Source organism: Sturnira hondurensis, unplaced genomic scaffold (assembly GCF_014824575.4).
Source record: "Sturnira hondurensis isolate 20B ecotype Veracruz unplaced genomic scaffold, ASM1482457v3 Scaffold0022566, whole genome shotgun sequence".
Taxonomy (NCBI): domain Eukaryota; kingdom Metazoa; phylum Chordata; class Mammalia; order Chiroptera; family Phyllostomidae; genus Sturnira; species Sturnira hondurensis.
The window spans coordinates 19,214,904-19,234,557 of record NW_028095197.1 but is presented as its reverse complement, the minus strand read 5'-3'; the positions used below and the strand labels follow the sequence as shown (position 1 = coordinate 19,234,557).

The following is a 19,654-nucleotide window of genomic DNA, read 5'->3' as shown; positions in this document are numbered from 1 at the left end:
GCCAACCTATCAGATGCAGAGTTCAAAACACTGGTAATCAGGATGCTCACAGACATGATTGAGTACAGACACATGATAAAAGAAGTGAAGGCTATACAAAGTGAAATGAAGGAAGATATACAGGGAACCAACAATGAAGGGAGGAAACCGGTACTCAAATCAATGATTTGGAACAAAAAGAAAAAATAAATATTCAACCAGAACAGAATGAAGAAACAAGAATTCAAAAATTAAGGAGAGGCTTAGGAATCTCTGGGAGAACTTTAAGCATTCCAACATCCAAATCATAGGGGTGCCAGAAAGAGAAGAGGAAGAGCAAGAACTTGAAAACTTACTTGAAAGCATAATGAAGGACAACTTCCCCAATCTGGCCAAGGAAATACACACGTAAGTCCAGGAAGCTCAGAGAGTTCCAAAGAAGTTAGATCCAAGGAAAAACACACCAAAACACATCATAATTACATTGCCCAAGGTTAAGGAAAAAGAGAGAATCTTAAAAGCAGCAAGAGAAAAAGGAAACAGTTATCTACAAAGGAGTTCCTCTATCAGCTGATTTCTCAAAAGAAACCTTACAGGCAAGAAGGGCCTGGCAGGAAATATTCAAAGTCATGAAAAGCAAGGATCTACATTCAGGATGACTCTATCCAGAAAAGCTATCATTTAGAATGGAAGGGTAGATAAAGTACTTCCCAGATAAGGTAAAGTTAAAGGAGTTCATCATCACCAAGGCCTTATTATATGAAATGCTAAAGGGACTCATCTAAGAAATAGAAGATCAAAAACTATAATCAGTTAAATGACAACAAATTCACAACTATCAACAACTGATCCTAAAAAACAAAAACAACAACTAGAACAGGAACAGAGTCACAGAATTAGAGATCACAGGAAAGTTATCAGTGGAGAAGGGGAGAGGGGAAATGGGGGAAAAGCTACAGGGAATAAGAAGCATAATTGGCAGGTACAAAATAGACAGGGGAGGTTAAGAATGGTAGAGGAAATTGAGAAGCCAAAGAACTTATATGTACAACCCATGGACATGAACTAAGGAGGGGAATGCTGGTGTGAGGTGGGTACAGGGTAGAGGAGGATAAAGGGGAGAAAAAAATGGGACAACTATAATAGCATAATCAATAAAATACTTAAAAGACAAATCAATTTTGTGGATAAAGTATTTCATTTAAATTTATATTTTAATTGCATTTCTTTTGTTACTAGCAAATAAGAACATTTTATGTGGGTTTATTCGGTGAATTACATGATTAGGTTATATCTTTTTTTAATATATATATTTTATTGATTATACCATTACAGTTGTTCTATTCCCCCCCTTCATTCCCCTCCACCCTGCACACCCCCTCTCCCACCATTCTCCCCCCCTTAGTTTATAACCACGTGTCTCAAGTTCTTTTTTTTTTGTTTGTTTGTTTTTTGTTTTTTTTATTAAATTTTATTTATCTTTAGAGGGGAAGGGAAGGAGAGAGGGAGAGAAATATCAGTGTATGGTTGCTTCTGCCAGGGACACACAATGTATCGTGTGTCCCCTGCCAGGAACTGGCCTGCAACCCAGGCATGTGCCCTGACTGGGAATCGAACTGCGATCTTTTGGTTCGCAGGCCTGCGCTCAATCCACTGAGCTACACCAGCCAGGGCTTTCAAGTTCTTTAGATTCTATATTTCCCCTACTATTCTTGCCCTCCCCACTATCAATTTTCTATCTACTATGTTATTTTCTGTACCTTCTCCCCGCTTCTCCTCCTCCCACTCCCCTGTTGCTAACCTTCCATGTGTTCTTCATTTCTATGGTTCCACTCCTGATCTAGCTGTCCTCTTGGTTTGCTTTTGTTTTAGGTGTGGTTGTTAATAACTGTGAGTTTGCTGTCCTTTCACTAGAAAGGACATATTTTTCATCTTCTTTTTCTTATATAAGTCCCTTTAGCATTTCATATAATAAGGGCTTGGTGATGATGAACTCCTTGAACTTGACCTTATCTGAGAAGCACTTTATCTGTCCTTCCATTCTAAATGAAAGTTTTGCTGGATAAAGCAATCTTGGCTGTAGGTCTTTGGATTTCATGACTTGGAATACTTCTTTCCAGCCCCTTCTTGCCTGTAAGGTCTCTTTTGAGAAATCCGCTGACAGTCTGATGGGTACTCCTTTGTAGGTGACTGTCCCCTTATCTCTTGCTGCTTCTAGGATTCTCTCCTTCATTTTAGTCTTGGCTAATGTAATTATGATGTGCCTTGGTGTGTTCCTTCTTGGGTCCAACTTCTTTGGGACTCTCTGAGCTTCCTGGATTTCCTGGAAGTCTATTTCCTTTGCCAGACTGGGGAAGTTCTCCTTTATTATTTGTTCAAATAAGTTTTCCACTCGTGGCTGTTTCTTTCCCCCTTCTGGTACCCCTATAATCCGGATGTTGGAACGTTTAAAGATGTCCTGGAGGTTCCTAAGCCTCTCCTCATTTTTTTTGAATTCTCATTTCTTCATTCTTTTCTGGTTGGATGTTTTGTTCTTCCTTCTGGTCCTTTCCATTGATTTGAGTCCCAGTTTCCTTTCCATCACTATTGGTTTCCTGTGCATTTCCCTTCACTTCAATTAGTTTAGCCTTCATATGTTCCTCTAATTTGTGACTATAATCAACCAGTTCTGTGAGCATCCTGATGACCAGTGTTTTGAACTGTGCATCTGAGAGGCTGGCTATTTCCTGGTCACTTAGAGTTATCGGCTCTGGGGCTTTGAGTTCTTCTTGAGCCATCTTTTGGACTGTTCGTGCCTGTTATGTATCAGGATCAGAGCCCTAGGTGTTCACCAGAGCAGGGCAACTCAGTCGCTGGGTTGTGCAGTTGTGTGTGGGGGCAGCATCAAAGAGGAGCACTGGCAGTCCCGCCTGCTGCCTCCTGCTGCTGCGGCTGCAGCTGCCACCATCACCGGGGCCCGTGCGTTTCATCCCACTGCACGAGAATGTGCCACCGCCATCAGCCCTCTACCACTGGGTTCGCCCGCTGGGGCCTGTGTGGTCCGTCTCACTGTGCGAGAATGTGCGACCACGGTCAGTGTGTCCCACACCCCGACTGGGTCTGTGCCTGGGTCGGGGATCTTTCCTGCCTGACCCTGCTACGCTGCTGGCTCTGCCCCTCTTACCAGTCCCAGTTGAACAGTTCGTTGTTGTTGGACTTCCTTATAATTCAATTATCTGTTCTTTGGCTGTGTCTTTGTTCTCCAAACCTTTGGTGTATTCAAACTTGGTTGTGGGAGAAGGTACAATGTTTCCACCTATGCCTCCATCTTGGTGGAAGTCTGTTTATTGATTAGGTTATATCTTGAGTAACTGGTAATATAGAGAATGACTATTCTAAGAAAAGAGTGTGACTGTTCTCATTTAGAGGTCTTTAAATACTGCCTGTGAAACAGGACTGTAAAGGTCTAAATGAATTTTCAAGTTTTTAGACCTTTAGTTCTAAGATCATACCAGCACTGAGCATTTTAAAATCATATAAAACTTTACTAAAGTACACAGTTGTCACAGGAATAGTAGACAATGGGCTATATCTCAAGGAGGAATAACAATGCTGTGACCTTAGTTAAAATGCAGATTTATTTTCCATACTTTTGTATTTATATCTTAAAGCTGTGGGACAGTCACAGAAACTTCTGAACTACAAAAAGGTAGTTAAAATTTAAGCCAGTTTTAAGGAGAAAGAGAAAATTCTGATCAATGCAGAATATTTAGTCTAATAGCATGATGTTTTGGCTTCATTAATTATTATTTAAAGAGCAGAACAAATTGGTCAATATATATGTAATAATATTAGGTGCAGTAATACTTAGCAAAGTACCTAAGGCAACAAATAGCCAACTAATTTCTTATATATACTGAATAAACCATAATTTCATCCCTCAAATTTATAAAGTAGAATAAATTGATGTATAAAAGAAAAAGCACAGTAGTTCAAATAATTTAATATGTAAGAGGACAATGCAGCTTTTCTCAAAAAATTTTCTTAGCTATTTCATTATGTCACCCCCAAATGTTGTATTTTACAGCTATAACATCACCCTAGTGGAGAGAAGCTGCAGTGAGTCGCTGAAATGCTTTGGAGGGACAGAGTGCTGTGTAGTAATGACAGTTGATGAACACACTGCCATAATTTTGCAGGTGAAACTATACAGTAAAACATATAAATCGAATCAATTAAAATATATGTGCAGCCATGTAATTTATTGTTAGCTTTACTATAGCTACAGCTTAACCTTAATCTATTATGATTTCTTCCAAAAGTTTGCAATGAGGCACAAATGCCAACACATCACTGTGGAAAATGCCTGTTACCAAACTTCTCTGGTGCCTTACAATTTTTAACATACTTTAAGACAAAGCCAGTATAGAATCTTTAATATTGTATATGGACCTATTGTTAAATATATTTATAGGATAATTAGAGTGTCAAAAACTTTAAAAACTAAATCCTACCCACTATGTTTTTTAAAGGTTGGTGATATGTTGACCCATGATTGGTAATGGGATTTCCTGTGAGCTAAGTGGGGAGTGCCTGTAAATAAGCTGGTTTTTAAAAGAATGAGAAATTCTCTTCAAAAACCCATATAGCTTAGAATTTAAGATGTATAAATTCTTGACTGAATCTCTCTGATGTTTGCTTGATTGGAGTACAAATCACAAAAAAACTATTTTAATTTTTTAATGAGGTGGAATGGGTAACAAAAACCAGTTTGCCATTATGGAGTATGAATTAATGACAACTATTATGATAAAATGCTGACAATATAAAAATTATATGATGGAAACACAAAGCTCTGTTAGAGGGGTTCTTAAGAGATATTGTGTCTTGCATATTTAAGGTTCTTAAAAAAAACAATTATGTGGGGAGAAATACCATTTCTTGGGGGAAGGTCTTCTAATCCATAGTTATATACATTACTGTAGAGTAAGGCACTTCCTGAATATTTACTCTATGAAAAATCATGTTAAGGGAAAAAGAGAATTCTAGACCATTACATGGAGATTCATAGAAGTCCATGAACTGCTGCTTTCTCATCTTCCTTAAGGAAGCATTTGGAGCAAATTATCTATTTTAAACACATTTTCTATTGCCTTTAAGAGTAGCCAGATCCCTGTCTACAAAGGACTTCGCCCAAACAGGGGCATTCTGTATGTAGGCTGCTCCCTTCATGTCTAGGACTTTGGGGGATTCATGAGCCTTTCTTGCTGGAACTACCACTAGCTGTTTTATGTGGCAGACTCTGGCCAGCAGAGTCCGCCTGTTGTGGCTGACAAAGAGAATGAATGCACAAGAGGCATCAATCCTGTGGAGAAAAAGGGGATGGCATGGCCACTCTTTCAAGGGGAGAGTGCCTATGGTGCCTCGGCCACTCCCTCAAGAGGGGAGCGCCATGACCCTTGCCTAGACAGGCTTTTACTGTTTTCCTTGGGTCTTACATCAGAGAAAGATTTATTATCTATCACATAGAACATTGTTGTCTACATTTTAGGTACAATCAACAAAATGAAAATAACATGCAGAGGGGAATGGTGATGAGCTGATTAGCTCTGTCTTTAGGAAAGTTTATACAGGCTTTAGATATTACCTTGAAGACAGATGATATACATTTGTTGTTTTAGACCAGGGTGATGGAGTTTTAGCAAGAGCAAGCCACAACTGTCTGTTTGCATTTTCTAGGCCTGATTCCCACGGGAAAACTCGGTTTGAAGGTCTGGCTCCTGTCCACCACTTCTCTTCTGTAGATTTTTCATACAGAGCAGAGTCACATTTGCCAGACCAAAACAAACCGGTCCCCTATAGTTTTCCATCTACTATAGCTTTCCCCTACTACTTCTAGTGTGATTTTAATTTTTTCCATAAAATAGAAGCCCATACCCACTACTCTTCTCGAGTTATAATTTACATATCATAGATTCTTGAAACATGGTAGCAATAATTTCATAACAACTATTACTCTAGTGAATCTTTTTATTTTATGTATTTTCTGGCAGGACCTAGAAGAACTGAATTGTGAAAAGGCGTCAGACAACATCATTATGAGACTGATGGCATTGTCATTCCAGTACAGTTCTTGTTGGGTGATTTTATATGCCAGGAAAACGTTAAGCTCAGAGTATGTAAATATTTCTTCATCTAGAGTCACATTCATATATATTTTTAAAAGTTTTTTGGTCCTCTTCTGTGAACAGAAGTAGCCACGCAGATTTTCCACTTGCTCATCTAGTTTGATTTAAGTCAGGGATTCTCATGGTGGAGGTGTGCCCAGAAGAAAACAAATCATAGTCTTGGAGACGTTTCTCCTGGACATTCTGTGTAAACCATTCTCCCCTCCCCACCTCCTCCTTTCTAAGGACTGCAGCTTTAAGTGTTTCACTTCTTATCACCTTTAAATTCTGGACTTACCCGTTAAAAGATAGGTGTTTTTTTTTAATTGAGAGAGAGAGAGAAATCAATCTGTTTTTCCACTTATTCATGCATTCATTGGTTACTTCTTATATGTCCCTGACCAGATATCAAATCTGCAACCTTGGCCTATAGACACAATGGTCCAACCAACTGAAGTGCCTGACCAGGGCCTAGATAAGTCATTCTTAAATTACTTCTCTCTGAAAATTTTTAAAATACACCAACTAACTAGAATCTTGCTATACTTTCCTACATGAGTGTGCGTTATTGAAGAATTACAAAAAAATCCATGCCAAGAGCAGTAAGGGGATGAGTTAAATTTCTCCCCTGCTCCTCCAACACCAGCATCCCCTAGATTTAACAGTATTATTAAAAAACAGAGGTGGAAATGTTTTTCATCAAAAATGTGCTGAGTAGACAAAGAAACCTGGGTCTGCCATACTAGTATTTTCTTAGGCAAGTTATTCTAATAACATTATAAAATGTGGACAACAAAATGAATTTTTAATAAGTTTAATCAGATGTCAAATGAGTGGAAGTATAGTAATATAATTCTTTTTAGGTACTATCTTACAGAAAAGACACTTCATCACCTAGCACTGATTTATGCGGCTTTAGTTTCATTTGGGCTAAAATCAGAAGAACTGGATGTAAAGGTATTCTTTTCCTATATGTTTGTCTATAAGTATTGTTCATAAACCAAAATTATATTCAAACTCATAAACCCAGTAAGAAGAAACATTAAATGGGTAAGCCAAAACTGCTTAAAGGCCAAAAAAAGAACAATTTTCAAATTAATTAATATTCTTTCCACCTAAGCTTCTGTTTTAAAAACCTTTAGTTTAGTAAATTTAACATATTTTATCTCTTTTAACTACTGCTTAGATTTTTGAAACATATCAGGATATAAATAAAAATAAATATATCCCTTGAACAAAAATGCTCACTTATAAAAGATACACTAAGTTATTATGTGCTGTAAAATGGAAATCTTATGACACATGAATAGAGTAACATTTTGGTAATCTCTAATTAGTCTCCTTTCTTAGTTCTATTTTTCAATGTCTTTGCTCTGAATTTAGACATTCCTCCAACCTTGGGACTCAGTACTCTTCTGTACTTTAGAGACTTCCTCAATAAACTCAACCATTCTCACAAATTGCAAAATGAAAGTTGCATTAACATTCATTTCTGGGTATAATCCATAAAAAGGTCCTCACTTTTGTTAAGGTTATCTTTACCTAGCATTCTCCTGGAAAGCTCCACTGGACTGTCCCATAAGGTACCTCAGACTTTGCATGTATTTAATGCAACTTCTCATCCTCTCCCAAATTTAGTCCATGGTATTAGTATTCTCATCTAATCTAGGCTAAATTCTCCTTTCAACTCTGCAGTGCCTTCTCTAGAAGTCTCTTCTTTCTACTCCCCCTCCCATTTCCCTAAATTCAGGCCTGCATTACCTCTCTCTCACTTGGAACTGCCTAACTAATCTCTTTTCTACTTTTTTCTCACTCCAGTGTATCATATATGTTGACATCAGTTACATTTTGAAATACGCCTGTAAATACTCACTTCCTAGATAATAGCTTCTGAAGGAACAAGAACATCTTTATTCCTTTTTGTATTCCTGGCACCCAGCACAGTACAAGTAGGTACAGTGCAAGTGCCAAGTATGTACCAGGCTCTTGATAAATATTTGTTGTTGAGTTGATTTCTCTTGCACAGAAGACCTCACATAGCTTCCTATTTGATTCAAGATAGAGTTCAAACTCAGAAAGACTCAAACTTCACAATCTGGCCCCTAGTGATCCTTCCTTTATCATTGGCTACTCGCCATTTCCTGAATAAGCCTCCATTCAATCACCATTGTACAAACCATTGTACAAACACGTCATTCTGGCCTGTCTTTCCCTGAGAATACTCTTCCCCATCCCCTTATTGCCAGCCTTCATCATTGTCTTTTTCTTCCCAGCTCAAACACTACTTTCTTAAGAAATTTGCCCCATTAAACTCTCTCAGGATAAATCTCCCTTTGTCCCATTCTCCCAATAACACTTTGTCCCTTTGTTATAGTATGAGGTATTCATAATTATAGTGTTACTATAGTATTCATGTACCCTTAACCCTGAAGGGCCATTCTTCTTTGTGAAACCTACAGCACAGTGTTTTGTACAGAGGAAAAATACTCACTGTCAACTACGTACAATTAAATCAAAGCACAACCTGTTAAGAAAATCAACAAATGATATATTTGAAATAAAATGCAGATAATTTTGATCCATATTAAACACAGAAATAAAATGCTTAGAAAAGGTATCTAAATAAATGAATGGTAAATGTAAATTTGTCTCATTTATTAATTTAAGTGAAGTTTTACCACTTAATCAGCCTCTTTTCTTCCCAGCTCACAGCAAGCAGTTAAATGCAGAATATGCTTAGTGTCATTTCGTTCCTCTGTACACTGAGTGCATGGCACCAGAGAGTGGTACTGTACTCAGATACAGCAGCATGGCTTCTAGAGGACATGTTCCAAGGAAGGTATTTGGGGATGAAATAGGAGGTACTGACCAGGCACAATCCATTCCAAATGAAAGTCTGCTCCCACCTAGATCACACTATTTCAAAACCTTTTCAAGTTTTACATAATCTAAAAACTAGATGGTTTGTTCCACGGAATTTGAGAAACGGCTGTGATCAATTTATTCATACTCTACTATAAATATGAAGGTCTGTCCAGAAAGTATCCAGCTGTGTACTACAAAAAATAGACATTTATTGGACAGGATACGAGAAACATTGTAAACAGGACAATGATGCCTTCAAAGTGCACACCTCACACAGTTGGTGATTCTTCCAATCACTGTCAGCTGCCCTGTTGTATTTTCCTGAATCTCATCAATGGTCTGAAATCTCTTCCCTTTCAAAGGTGATTTTAGTTTTGGGAAAAGCCAGAAGTCACAGGGCACCAAATCTGGGCTACAGGGGAGCTGAGTCAACTCAGTGATTTGATATTTTGCAAAAAACTCTGTACAAGATGTGATACATAAGCAGGTCCGTTGTTGTGATGAAGCTGCCAATCACCAGTTGCCCATAGCTGCAGCCTTCTGAATCATCTGAATAGCTTCCACAGAGGAATGTTCAAGCTTAACACAAAATCTGATGCAGATTCATTACTCGCTCAGTCATTTTAAATGTGATGGCCACACAGTACACATGCTTACTCAACGGCATCTAACACCCCCACTGCCTGGTACAGTGAAGTCATCATTATTCACACATGCACATTCCAGTCCACTGTCCTTGGCTGCCAGGTTACACCGATGTCATACAAACTGCTCTCATTATATTTACAATGGCTAGACTTTTTTCCAGACAAACCTCGTATGTCACCAACACTCAGACCTGCCATTCTCCTGACTTAATGACATTATTACATTAGAAGGGATTCCCTACATTCATATTGTTTTAGGATATATTGTCGCTTTACCTTAGTTTATTTACTAATATGGCTTTTGGCCTTTTAGAGTGCATTAGTGTGGATTTTTTTCAGGCATCTGAAGAGCTTAGCCATAAACAAAGTATTAGGAAGTTTAAGTAAATTTTCTTAAACTGAAAGAAAATACTGCTAGTAGTTTTATGCTTTATTTTAATCTAATTTCAAAAATTTCTATAAATCTGTTATGACCTGTCTTTCAAAAAATGCATAGATGCACACATGTGCAAAATTTGTAAAACAGTATTAGGGAATCCCTGACTTTGCTGAAGTCACGGGCTCTGCTTAAATAAAGTAATGTGATAACCACCATCACAAAATTATGCCTTTTAAAATAAGTTCATATTCAAATAAGAGTGTCAGATAGTCTCAAACATCCAAAACTTAGCGATGAAATAAATTTGGATCCAAACAGTATATTTCTATGCACTCTATACATATTTATTATAATTGAAAGAAAATCCTTCTTTAGAATATACATATTCATTCCTTCCCCAGGTATGTATGAACAGTTTAATATTTAGAACTCTTCTGAAAGAAAATATTGTTATAATTATTTCGTGAGGTTTATACAGTCCTTGCTTTTTAAATTTCTACTACAGGACAGGATATTTATGTTTCTAAGATACGATTGTTTAGGGTGGTATTTCTCTGTCCATGTTAAACTGCTAACTCATGAACTATCTTTTCTTCAACCGAACCTAAAAGAAGATAAAGATAGAAATGAAAGAGGAAGAGAAACACTGCCATTTCAGAAGAGAGAGGGCCTGGAGGGAAACACAAGTGACAGACAAGCAGCAGAGGAAAATAAATTCTTTTTTAGCATTTAGTCTAATACACAAACACATTTTTGGCAGGAGTGTCTTAGTGTTAAATATGGTAGATTGGATGAGAAATTCCCAAAATGCTGGTGAGGGCTACTCAAATCAAAACCTTACTTTATTTCTTTTTGAATAGAGTTTGAAATTCATCTGCGAATTTCCTTTATTTTTAACTTTGTTTTTGGAAAATATAACACTATATATTTCTAAGGTCTTGTTTTTAGGAGAATTATTAAATTAACCTAGAAAAAGCTTAATATTAAATATCACTAGTGATATCCAAATTGCTTTTTATTCTAATATAGATGAAATATAACAAATATATTTAAAATATTTTATTAATAAATGCCAATGGAGTGAATAAAACCAGTTTAGTTACCCAAATTGGAAACTACAAGGATATCAAACTTAAAGAGAGAAAACTGCGTATGCTTACAAATAAAATATCCTAGATTTCAAATAGAAAAATTAATAAGTTAATCTAAAATTGTGCTGAGATTAGAATCTGCCAGTTTTAATTTTTCTTCTAATTATAAACACATTTTGAATGATATATATATTGCTTCCTAATATTTCCTACAGTCTAACATTAAAATTTTTTTTTAGCTTGTAATTGCCCCTGGAGTAGAAGAGACTGCATTGATAATTCGACAAATTGCTGACCACAATTTAATGACCTCGAAGAGAGATCCTCATGAATGGTTGGATAAATCCTGGCTTCAAGTTTCACCATCTAAGGTGGTTTATTTCCTGAATTAATAAATTAGATATTTACAAAGCAAATATAAATACATGTATTTGAATTTTTTCTGGTAGAATATTTTTATTCTCTAATGCTTGCATGAGCATGTATGACAATAACTATAATATACAATATTTACATAGGTCATTTTCCAAAATCACTAGTACTTTCTAATTTCATAGAACTTTTTAATGGGATTTTTATAATGAACTTTCAAATCTAAGTTATTATAGGGTGATCTAATAACTGCAATCCTAATACTTAAAACACATAACAATTTTTATAGTTCCTAAATTTAAACATTTAAAAATAGTAAATTTATTAAGAGAATAACAAAATTTTATCATTTCATGATTTGTCAGTAATTCAATTATAGACTTGTAACCCAAAGTAGAGCTGTGAAATACTTATAAAATTATATAATTAATTTTTAGAAATTCCTTTGAGCATATTTCCAAGATCTCATACCAACTCAGTGTTTCTGTTACCTTTACTTTTAAAATACATTCAAATCATGAAGCCATAAAAAAATGACAAGGCTCTTTGTGTTCTGACATGGAATAATCTCCAAGATAGACTATTAAGTGAAAACTGAAGGTTGTGGGACAGAGAGCATGCGGTATATTGCTATTTGTGTAAAACAAAGGAAACTAATATTTATATATGTTTGCTTATAAGTTAATAAAATACCTCTGGGACGATGACAAGAAGGTAACGCTGGCTGTCTTCAGAAAAGAGAACTGGAGTGACGGGGTGGGAATGAGACTTATGTTTCTGTGCCTTTACAATGTTGAACCATGTGACTCTTACCTATTCAAAACCTAAAATTATAAAACAAATAAATAAAATAAAATATTCATATGTTCTAAATCACAGGCCTTTTACATGCTTAAACAGGGCACAGTGCTATCAGCAAGTGTGGGTAAAATTAACTATGATGTGTGTGTGTGTGCAATTTCCTCCCTACCAAGGTATGTCCAATATGCTCACGTCTGTCATTTGATAAAAATCCAAGAGGGTGCAAAAAACCAGTGCAATCCTGGAAAAAGGGGAATATGGCAATAATAGAGATGGCTGTTGCATTTCTAGACTTTTATGATATCTCTCTGAAAACATCCATTTTTAGACTGTCAAGGTCAGTTCTGGTTGATAGAAATTCTTCTTATATGCTGTTCACAAGACATTCCCGAAATTATAATGTCTCTTAAATACCATAAACATGATTCATCTTAGTGAAACAGTGACAGTGTATGGTCTACAAAGGGAGGTCCTAAACTAAGTCCTCGAAAAGATTTCTCTTTAGGAAATGTAGCATTAATTCAAACAATTTTCATGTGAAGAAGGTGAACTGTAACCAGTCTTTTTTGGATGAGTGATGAGACCGAATAAACTTTCAGATCCTGCCCAATTCTAAGAGTGTACAAGTCTTGACTGCCTACAAAAAAATGGGCCACTCTCAAAAGAGCACTGGCTTATTATTCCTAAAACTCTTTTCTAGGAGGAAATGTATTTACTTGATTTTCCATGTATTAGTCCATTGGTGGCTCAGCTCATGTTAAATAAAGGACCTTCTCTTCACTGGATATTATTAGCAACTCTTTGTCAGCTTCAGGAACTCCTACCTGAAGTTCCAGAAAAAGTGTTAAAGGTTAGTTATTTGAGATCTTTATTCTCATATAGGTTTATTTCCTTTCCATCTGAGTATTTACTTTTACCATAAGGTTTTCAAAATGAAGGTATCCAAGTATAATTGTTTTGGAATTCACACAGCAAAGAAATAATTTACTTGACCTCAGTTTTATATAGAATTCTCATTGACTGTCAACTGAATTATACATTTTAAAGTTATCTTATACAGATAATTCAGTACAGTCAGCTTATCACACTTTAAATTATTTTGAAGTGTTATTGTGCTCCAAATATTCAGTTATACACTCTATTCATATTAGTTTACATAATTTCTTCCAAACAATCCTGATACCCTTCATTATTATAGTAAAGAGAACTTTATTATAAAAAGAGCTTTAATGGTAAAATTTTTAACTTTACCAAGGAAATGGTATTCATGTGTAACTTATATAACTAAAAATTCTATTATGACTGATTAGATAATAGATGCATATTACAATTATTTTTTTCTTTTAATGTAGACGAATTATGTTGTTATTACATGGGTCAATATAATACCCATGAACGAACTACTTAATTATATTTAGCTTCTCTTCCATATAGATAAGCATTTTTATTTACATTTACTTGACTGCTGTTCATATTTGTATTATATTAATTCATTTTTAATATTTTAGCATTTCTGTGACATCACTTCCTTATTCAAGATTAGTTCTTCTTCATCACCTCAAATTTCATCACCTCAGGAAAATACGAATCAGACCAGAACCTTTCCTTCTCAGAGTTCAGCTTCTGACTCTTCACACTCTGTCATTCAAGAACATACTGAATATTGCCAGTACCCAGACTTAGAAGAGACAGTGCAGAAAGACACAAACACCACTTCAGATTACAACTCTCCCTTTGCGGGACTAAGGGAAAGAGAAAGGCCATGCGTTTTACCATCTGTGACTTCTTGCAGATGGACCAGCTATTGGAAAGACTCCAGTTGTAATCCTGACATAATACAGAATAATCCCTTCCTAATTAATATGGAATCAAGGAACTCGGCTCGTAACTCCTTTCTAAACCACAATGATTCACAGACAGATGTCTTTTCTTTGGGTCTAACACAAATGAATTGTGAAACCAGAATATCACCAATCAACACTCAAAAGAGAGTTGCCCCTAATTTTATAAATTCTCAGCAAAAGGGAACACATGAAGCAAAAAGACCTGTAAATAAAGAAGTATCTGCCCCTATGTTTTCATTAGAATACTCTCAACCTCCTGCTCATTGGAACTATAAGAAGAATGTATGGGAACAAGAGAATCACTCTTTCAATTTACAATACAGTGCAGAGCAGACTATGTGTGACAAAGGGTACCCTCAGAAAGAACACCTGTATGCTATTCAGCAAAAATGTCTATCCAATGAGTTAGAAAGCTCCACAGGCAAAAGCTCAAATGCTGGGACTCAAGAGACTTTCTGGAAGGAATTACTATCTGTCCCCAGTTTGGATTTATTTTGTTCTTCGGATTCTGACGTAAATCAAAAAGAATTCCACAGTCTTTATTTCCACCAAAGAGATGGAACATGTTTAGGACAGAAAAGGCATGCTGAATTTTCATCTAACTCAGGAGACCAGAAATCATTAACAGGTAACATTATTCAGTAGATGATAAATTCAGTAGATGATGTTTTCAAATGTAACTTAAAATAATATAACCATCTCCAAATTAATTTTTTGTTTTAATTATTGTACTTGTATTTTTGTTTTAATTACTATACTTGAAGAATCTTCAATAACTTTTGGTTCAAAGAGAAAACCAAAATTCTAATTATAGATATCTAAGAAAATAAATGTAAAGAAAATATGTCAAATTCTTGTAGCCTGAGATGGACTAAGCATTCAACTTCAGAAGTGAAAAACACAGAACAACTCTAGAGAAAGCAAAAGACTAAAATTAAGAAGATTAAACAGAGAAATCAGTGAATTCGAAAATTAAAAATTTTAAAAGATTTTATTTATTTAATTTTTGAGAGAGGGGACAGGAAGGAGAAAGAGAGGGAGAGAAACATCAATGTCTGGTTGCCTCTTGCATGCCCCCTACTGGAGACCTGGCCCACAACCCAGGCATGTGCCCTGACTGGGAATCAAACCCGTGACCCTTTGGTTCACAGTCCAGCATTCAATCCACAGGCCATAATGGCCAGGGCAGAAAATTAATTTATTTGTCAGGCAGGGATATTTAATGAGCTCAAATTTATTAAGAGTTTATTATATGCCAGGTGCCATTCTAAGCTCTTTATGTAGATTATTTAATTCTGACAATCCTATTAAATAGATACTTGCTCTTAACTCTATTGTGCAGTTGATGTTTCTGAACATCTAATAATATCAATTTTTTGAAGGACAACTTTATTTTCTCATTTCTGGTAATTATATCTTTCTTTTCTGTCATTACTTATTGCATTGGCCTCAACATCTAGAACAAAATATTAAATTTTAATGGTCATACAAGATCAGAAAAAAAGAAGAAGAAGAAGAAGAGGAGCTCATGATTCAAAACTCCTCTTTTGTATAGGCCCCTTTGTGATGCTGCCTGAGAGCAGCCCAGAAAATCTTGTATCTTTATTAAAAGAGGACCTCCCAGATTGTATGAGCCCCAGGATCCACAAAACTTGGGTTGGGTCCCTTTCAACAGTTATAATTTGTTTCGTTCCTGATTTTAATGAAAAGTATTCTATTCTTAGTTTTGTAAGAACTGTTGCGAGGAATAGATGCTGAATTTTATCCAAACTCCTTTGGCACCTATCAGAGAAAATCCAACATGTTTTCTCCATCGACCTATTCATGTCAAGGATTACATTTACAAGTTTAATAATATTAAATCATTTTTGCCATTTCTGTAATAAACCTAATAGGCTTTTGAGGAGTGATTTTTAAAATATGCTGTTGAATATGGTTGCTAACATTTATGATTCTCTTATCTACATTCATAATGAAATTATTGTGTTATTTGTACTCTTGCATTTTGATATGAAGGCTACTCCAGCCTCGTAAATGAATTGGATGAAAATTTCATTTTTATTCACCCTTGAATAAAATAAGCATGCAAATTCCTGTTCTCAAACATAGAGCCCCAGTATAGCATAATCCTCCCATTTTTTTCAATGAGATTTCAGAAAATATCTACCCACTTTTTTCATTAATTTAGTTATAAATATGTATTTTTAAGTCATATATGAGTAATGGTTAAAATATATTTTTAAATATATTAATTTTTCCACTTTCCTATTATTTCCATAAAATAATTTTATTCAAATGGTTCACATAAATCTGGTGTTAGTATCTTCATTATCACTATGGCAACTTTTGATGTTTTTACTGTGGTCCTCCATAGCACATTATTACCTCCGAATGTGTTGTTTCAGATATAACACATATTGAATTCATATTGATGCAGCTCTAGAAAATTTATCCAAAGCCTTTGACATACCCTTAATATAATTTCCATTTGTCCAATAGATGTACATTTGTGATATCTATCATGAAATTATCTACTACACTGTCTTCTTTACATTTGCTTATAATTACATCCAACTCTTGCAATTATGAGATTTTATCTCCAGGAATAATTACTAACATCGTTTTAAATTTTTAGCCTCTTTCTTTTACTGACATAATCACTGACCTTTCTAAATATTCAAATCTAGGCTATTTAAGGTAAGTCCATACATCATCCCACCTATCATGTAACAGCTCAGGATAAAGTCTACAAAATCACAGATATGGGTTAAGAAACAGGTTGGCTGCAGGAAAACTTAAAAGTAAGAATCTTCAATCAAGGGAGATTTACCTATCTGTGCAAGATATGAGCATACAGATATGTGTCATAGCACTAATTACTACTGGACCATTAGGTATAGGTACATTTATACTAACAATATAATTTAATAGTTGCAATTTTATGCCAGTTGGAAAATTTTAAAACTTTGTAGATAGATGATAAGGCAACACGATCCATTTGAATAGCTGGAGAAAACAGCTACACTGTATTATTATCAGCAATAAATGGTTTTCCTTTTTCTTTTTTTAACAGAGTCCACGTGTTCACAACGACCACAATCCAAAAAACAGCGTCTAGTGTATGAAAAAGTCCCTGGTAGAGTCGATGGACAAACTCGTCTGAGGTTTTATTGAAAAAGAAAGAATAGTCCTACATGTCACATTCTGTTTTTGTTTATAACCCAGTAACGAAGTAATTTAGATTTGGTCATACATGAAAGAAAATGCAACTGTTCTTAGATGTTCTCAGTTTTCAATATTAAATTTTCATAATATATATTCTGCCCTATATTTTGCATTCTTTGTAAGTTAAATATTCTAATTAGCATAATAATTGTCTTAAGATCCAAATATCTCCAGATTCACCTAAACATTGCAAAGTCTTCTTTAAAAGAAATAGAAAATGTTATTGTGTATCAAAGGCTTATTTAGTCGTCTTCTGAGGGCCTGCTGACTCCAGCTTTCCCCCAACACAACTTCTAAATGAGCCTCCATCTTAGTCTGACCCTTTGAGTCAAGAAGTGAAAATCAGACTTCCGCCAAGATGGAGGCATAGGTGGAAATACTGTGCCTTCTCCCACAACCAAGTTTGAACACAACAAAGGTTTGGAGAACTAGGACACACCCAAAGACCAGAAAACGGAATTATACGGAAGTCCGACAACTACGAACCGTTCAACGGGGACGGTAAGAGAGGCGGAGCCAGCAGCGGAGCTGGGTCGGGCAGGACAGATCCCCCCGACCTAGACTCGCAGACAGCCTGGAACCAGTCGGGGTGTGGGACACACTGACCGTGGTCGCACATTTGCGCACAGTGAGACGGACCACACAGGCCCCAGGGGGCGAACCCAGTGGTGGAGGGCTGACGGCGGTGGCACACTCGAGTGCAGTGGGACGAAATGCGTGGGCCTGGTGACAGTGGTGGCTGCGGCGCCGGAGACGCGGCAGCAGACGGCAGACGGGAAGCCATTGTCCCTCTTTGACCCCGCCCCCACATACAGCGTCACAACCCAGCGACTTAGTTGCCTTGTTCTAGTGAACACTTTAGGGCTCTGATCCTGCTACATAACAGGCACGAACAGCCCAAAAGATGGTGCAAGAAGAACTCAAAGTCCCAGAGCCAATAACTCTAAGCGACCGAGAAATTGCCAGCCTCTCAGAAGCACAATTCAAGACACTATTTATCAGGATGCTCACAGAACTGGTAGATTATAGTCACAAATTAGAGGAACATAGTCACAAATTAGAGGAACATATGAAGGCTAAACTAATTGAAATGAAGGGAGATGCACAGGAAACCAATAGTGATGGAAAGGAAACTGGGACTCAAATCAATGGAATGGACCAGAAGGAAGAACAAAACATCCCACCAGAAAGGAATGAAGAAATGAGAATTCAAAAAAATGAGGAGAGGCTTAGGAACCTCCAGGACATCTTTAAACGTTCCAACATCCGGATTATAGGGGTACCAGAAGGGGGAAAGAAACAGCCACGAGTGGAAAACTTATTTGAACAAATAATAAAGGAGAACTTCCCCAGTCTGGCAAAGGAAATAGACTTCCAGGAAATCCAGGAAGCTCAGAGAGTGCCAAAGAAGTTGGACCCAAGAAGGAACACACCAAGGCACATCATAATTACATTAGCCAAGACCAAAATGAAGGAGAGAATCCTAGAAGCAGCAAGGGATAAGGGGACAGTCACCTACAAAGGAGTACCCATCAGACTGTCAGCGGATTTCTCAAAAGAGACCTTACAGGCAAGAAGGGGCTGGAAAGAAGTATTCCAAGTCATGAAATCCAAAGACCTACAGCCAAGATTGCTTTATCCAGCAAAACTTTCATTTAGAATGGAAGGACAGATAAAGTGCTTCTCAGATAAGGTCAAGTTCAAGGAGTTCATCATCACCAAGCCCTTATTATATGAAATGCTAAAGGGACTTATATAAGAAAAAGAAGATGAAAAATATGAACAGTGAAAGGACAGCAAACACACAGTTATTAACAACCACACCTAAAACAAAAGCAAACCAAGAGGACAGCTAGATCAGGAGTGGAACCATAGAAATGAAGAACACATGGAGGGTTAGAAACAGGGGGGTGGGAGGAGGAGAAGGCACAGAAAATAGCATAGATGGTAGGTAGAAAATAGATAGGGGGGAGGGCGAGAATAGTGGGGGAAATATAGAATCCAAAGAACTTGAGACACGTGGTTATAAACTAAGGGGGGGGGAGAATGGTGGGGGAGGGAGTGTGCGGGTGGAGGGGAATGAAGGGGGGAATAGAACAACTGTAATGGTATAATCAATAAAATATATGAAAAAAATAAAATAATTCAATCTTGGTTCCTACCACAAAAAAAAAAAAAAAAGAAGTGAAGATCACACCCTGACCCGAGTGGCCTAGTGGGTTGGGCGACGTCCCACAAGGTGAAAGGTCACCTGTTTGATTCCAGGATGCACAGATGACTGACTCATGTTTCTCTCCTCTTTCTC

At 36.5% G+C, this 19,654-nt stretch overlaps 1 protein-coding gene across 1 annotated transcript in view; it reads left to right on the top strand.

Moving 5' to 3' along the window:
- SHOC1 (shortage in chiasmata 1) overlaps positions 1-17,442 on the top strand; it is a 71,084-nt gene extending 53,642 nt beyond the window's left edge. Inside the window, exons 22-28 of the mRNA XM_037036157.1 lie at positions 4,046-4,157; positions 6,012-6,133; positions 6,989-7,082; positions 11,347-11,478; positions 12,981-13,130; positions 13,789-14,752; positions 17,198-17,442. Of these exons, the coding sequence (XP_036892052.1) occupies positions 4,046-4,157; positions 6,012-6,133; positions 6,989-7,082; positions 11,347-11,478; positions 12,981-13,130; positions 13,789-14,752; positions 17,198-17,298 (1,675 nt within the window). The 3' untranslated portion in view covers positions 17,299-17,442. The remainder of the gene's footprint in view (positions 1-4,045; positions 4,158-6,011; positions 6,134-6,988; positions 7,083-11,346; positions 11,479-12,980; positions 13,131-13,788; positions 14,753-17,197) is intronic.
- The last annotated feature ends 2,212 nt before the right edge of the window (positions 17,443-19,654 follow it).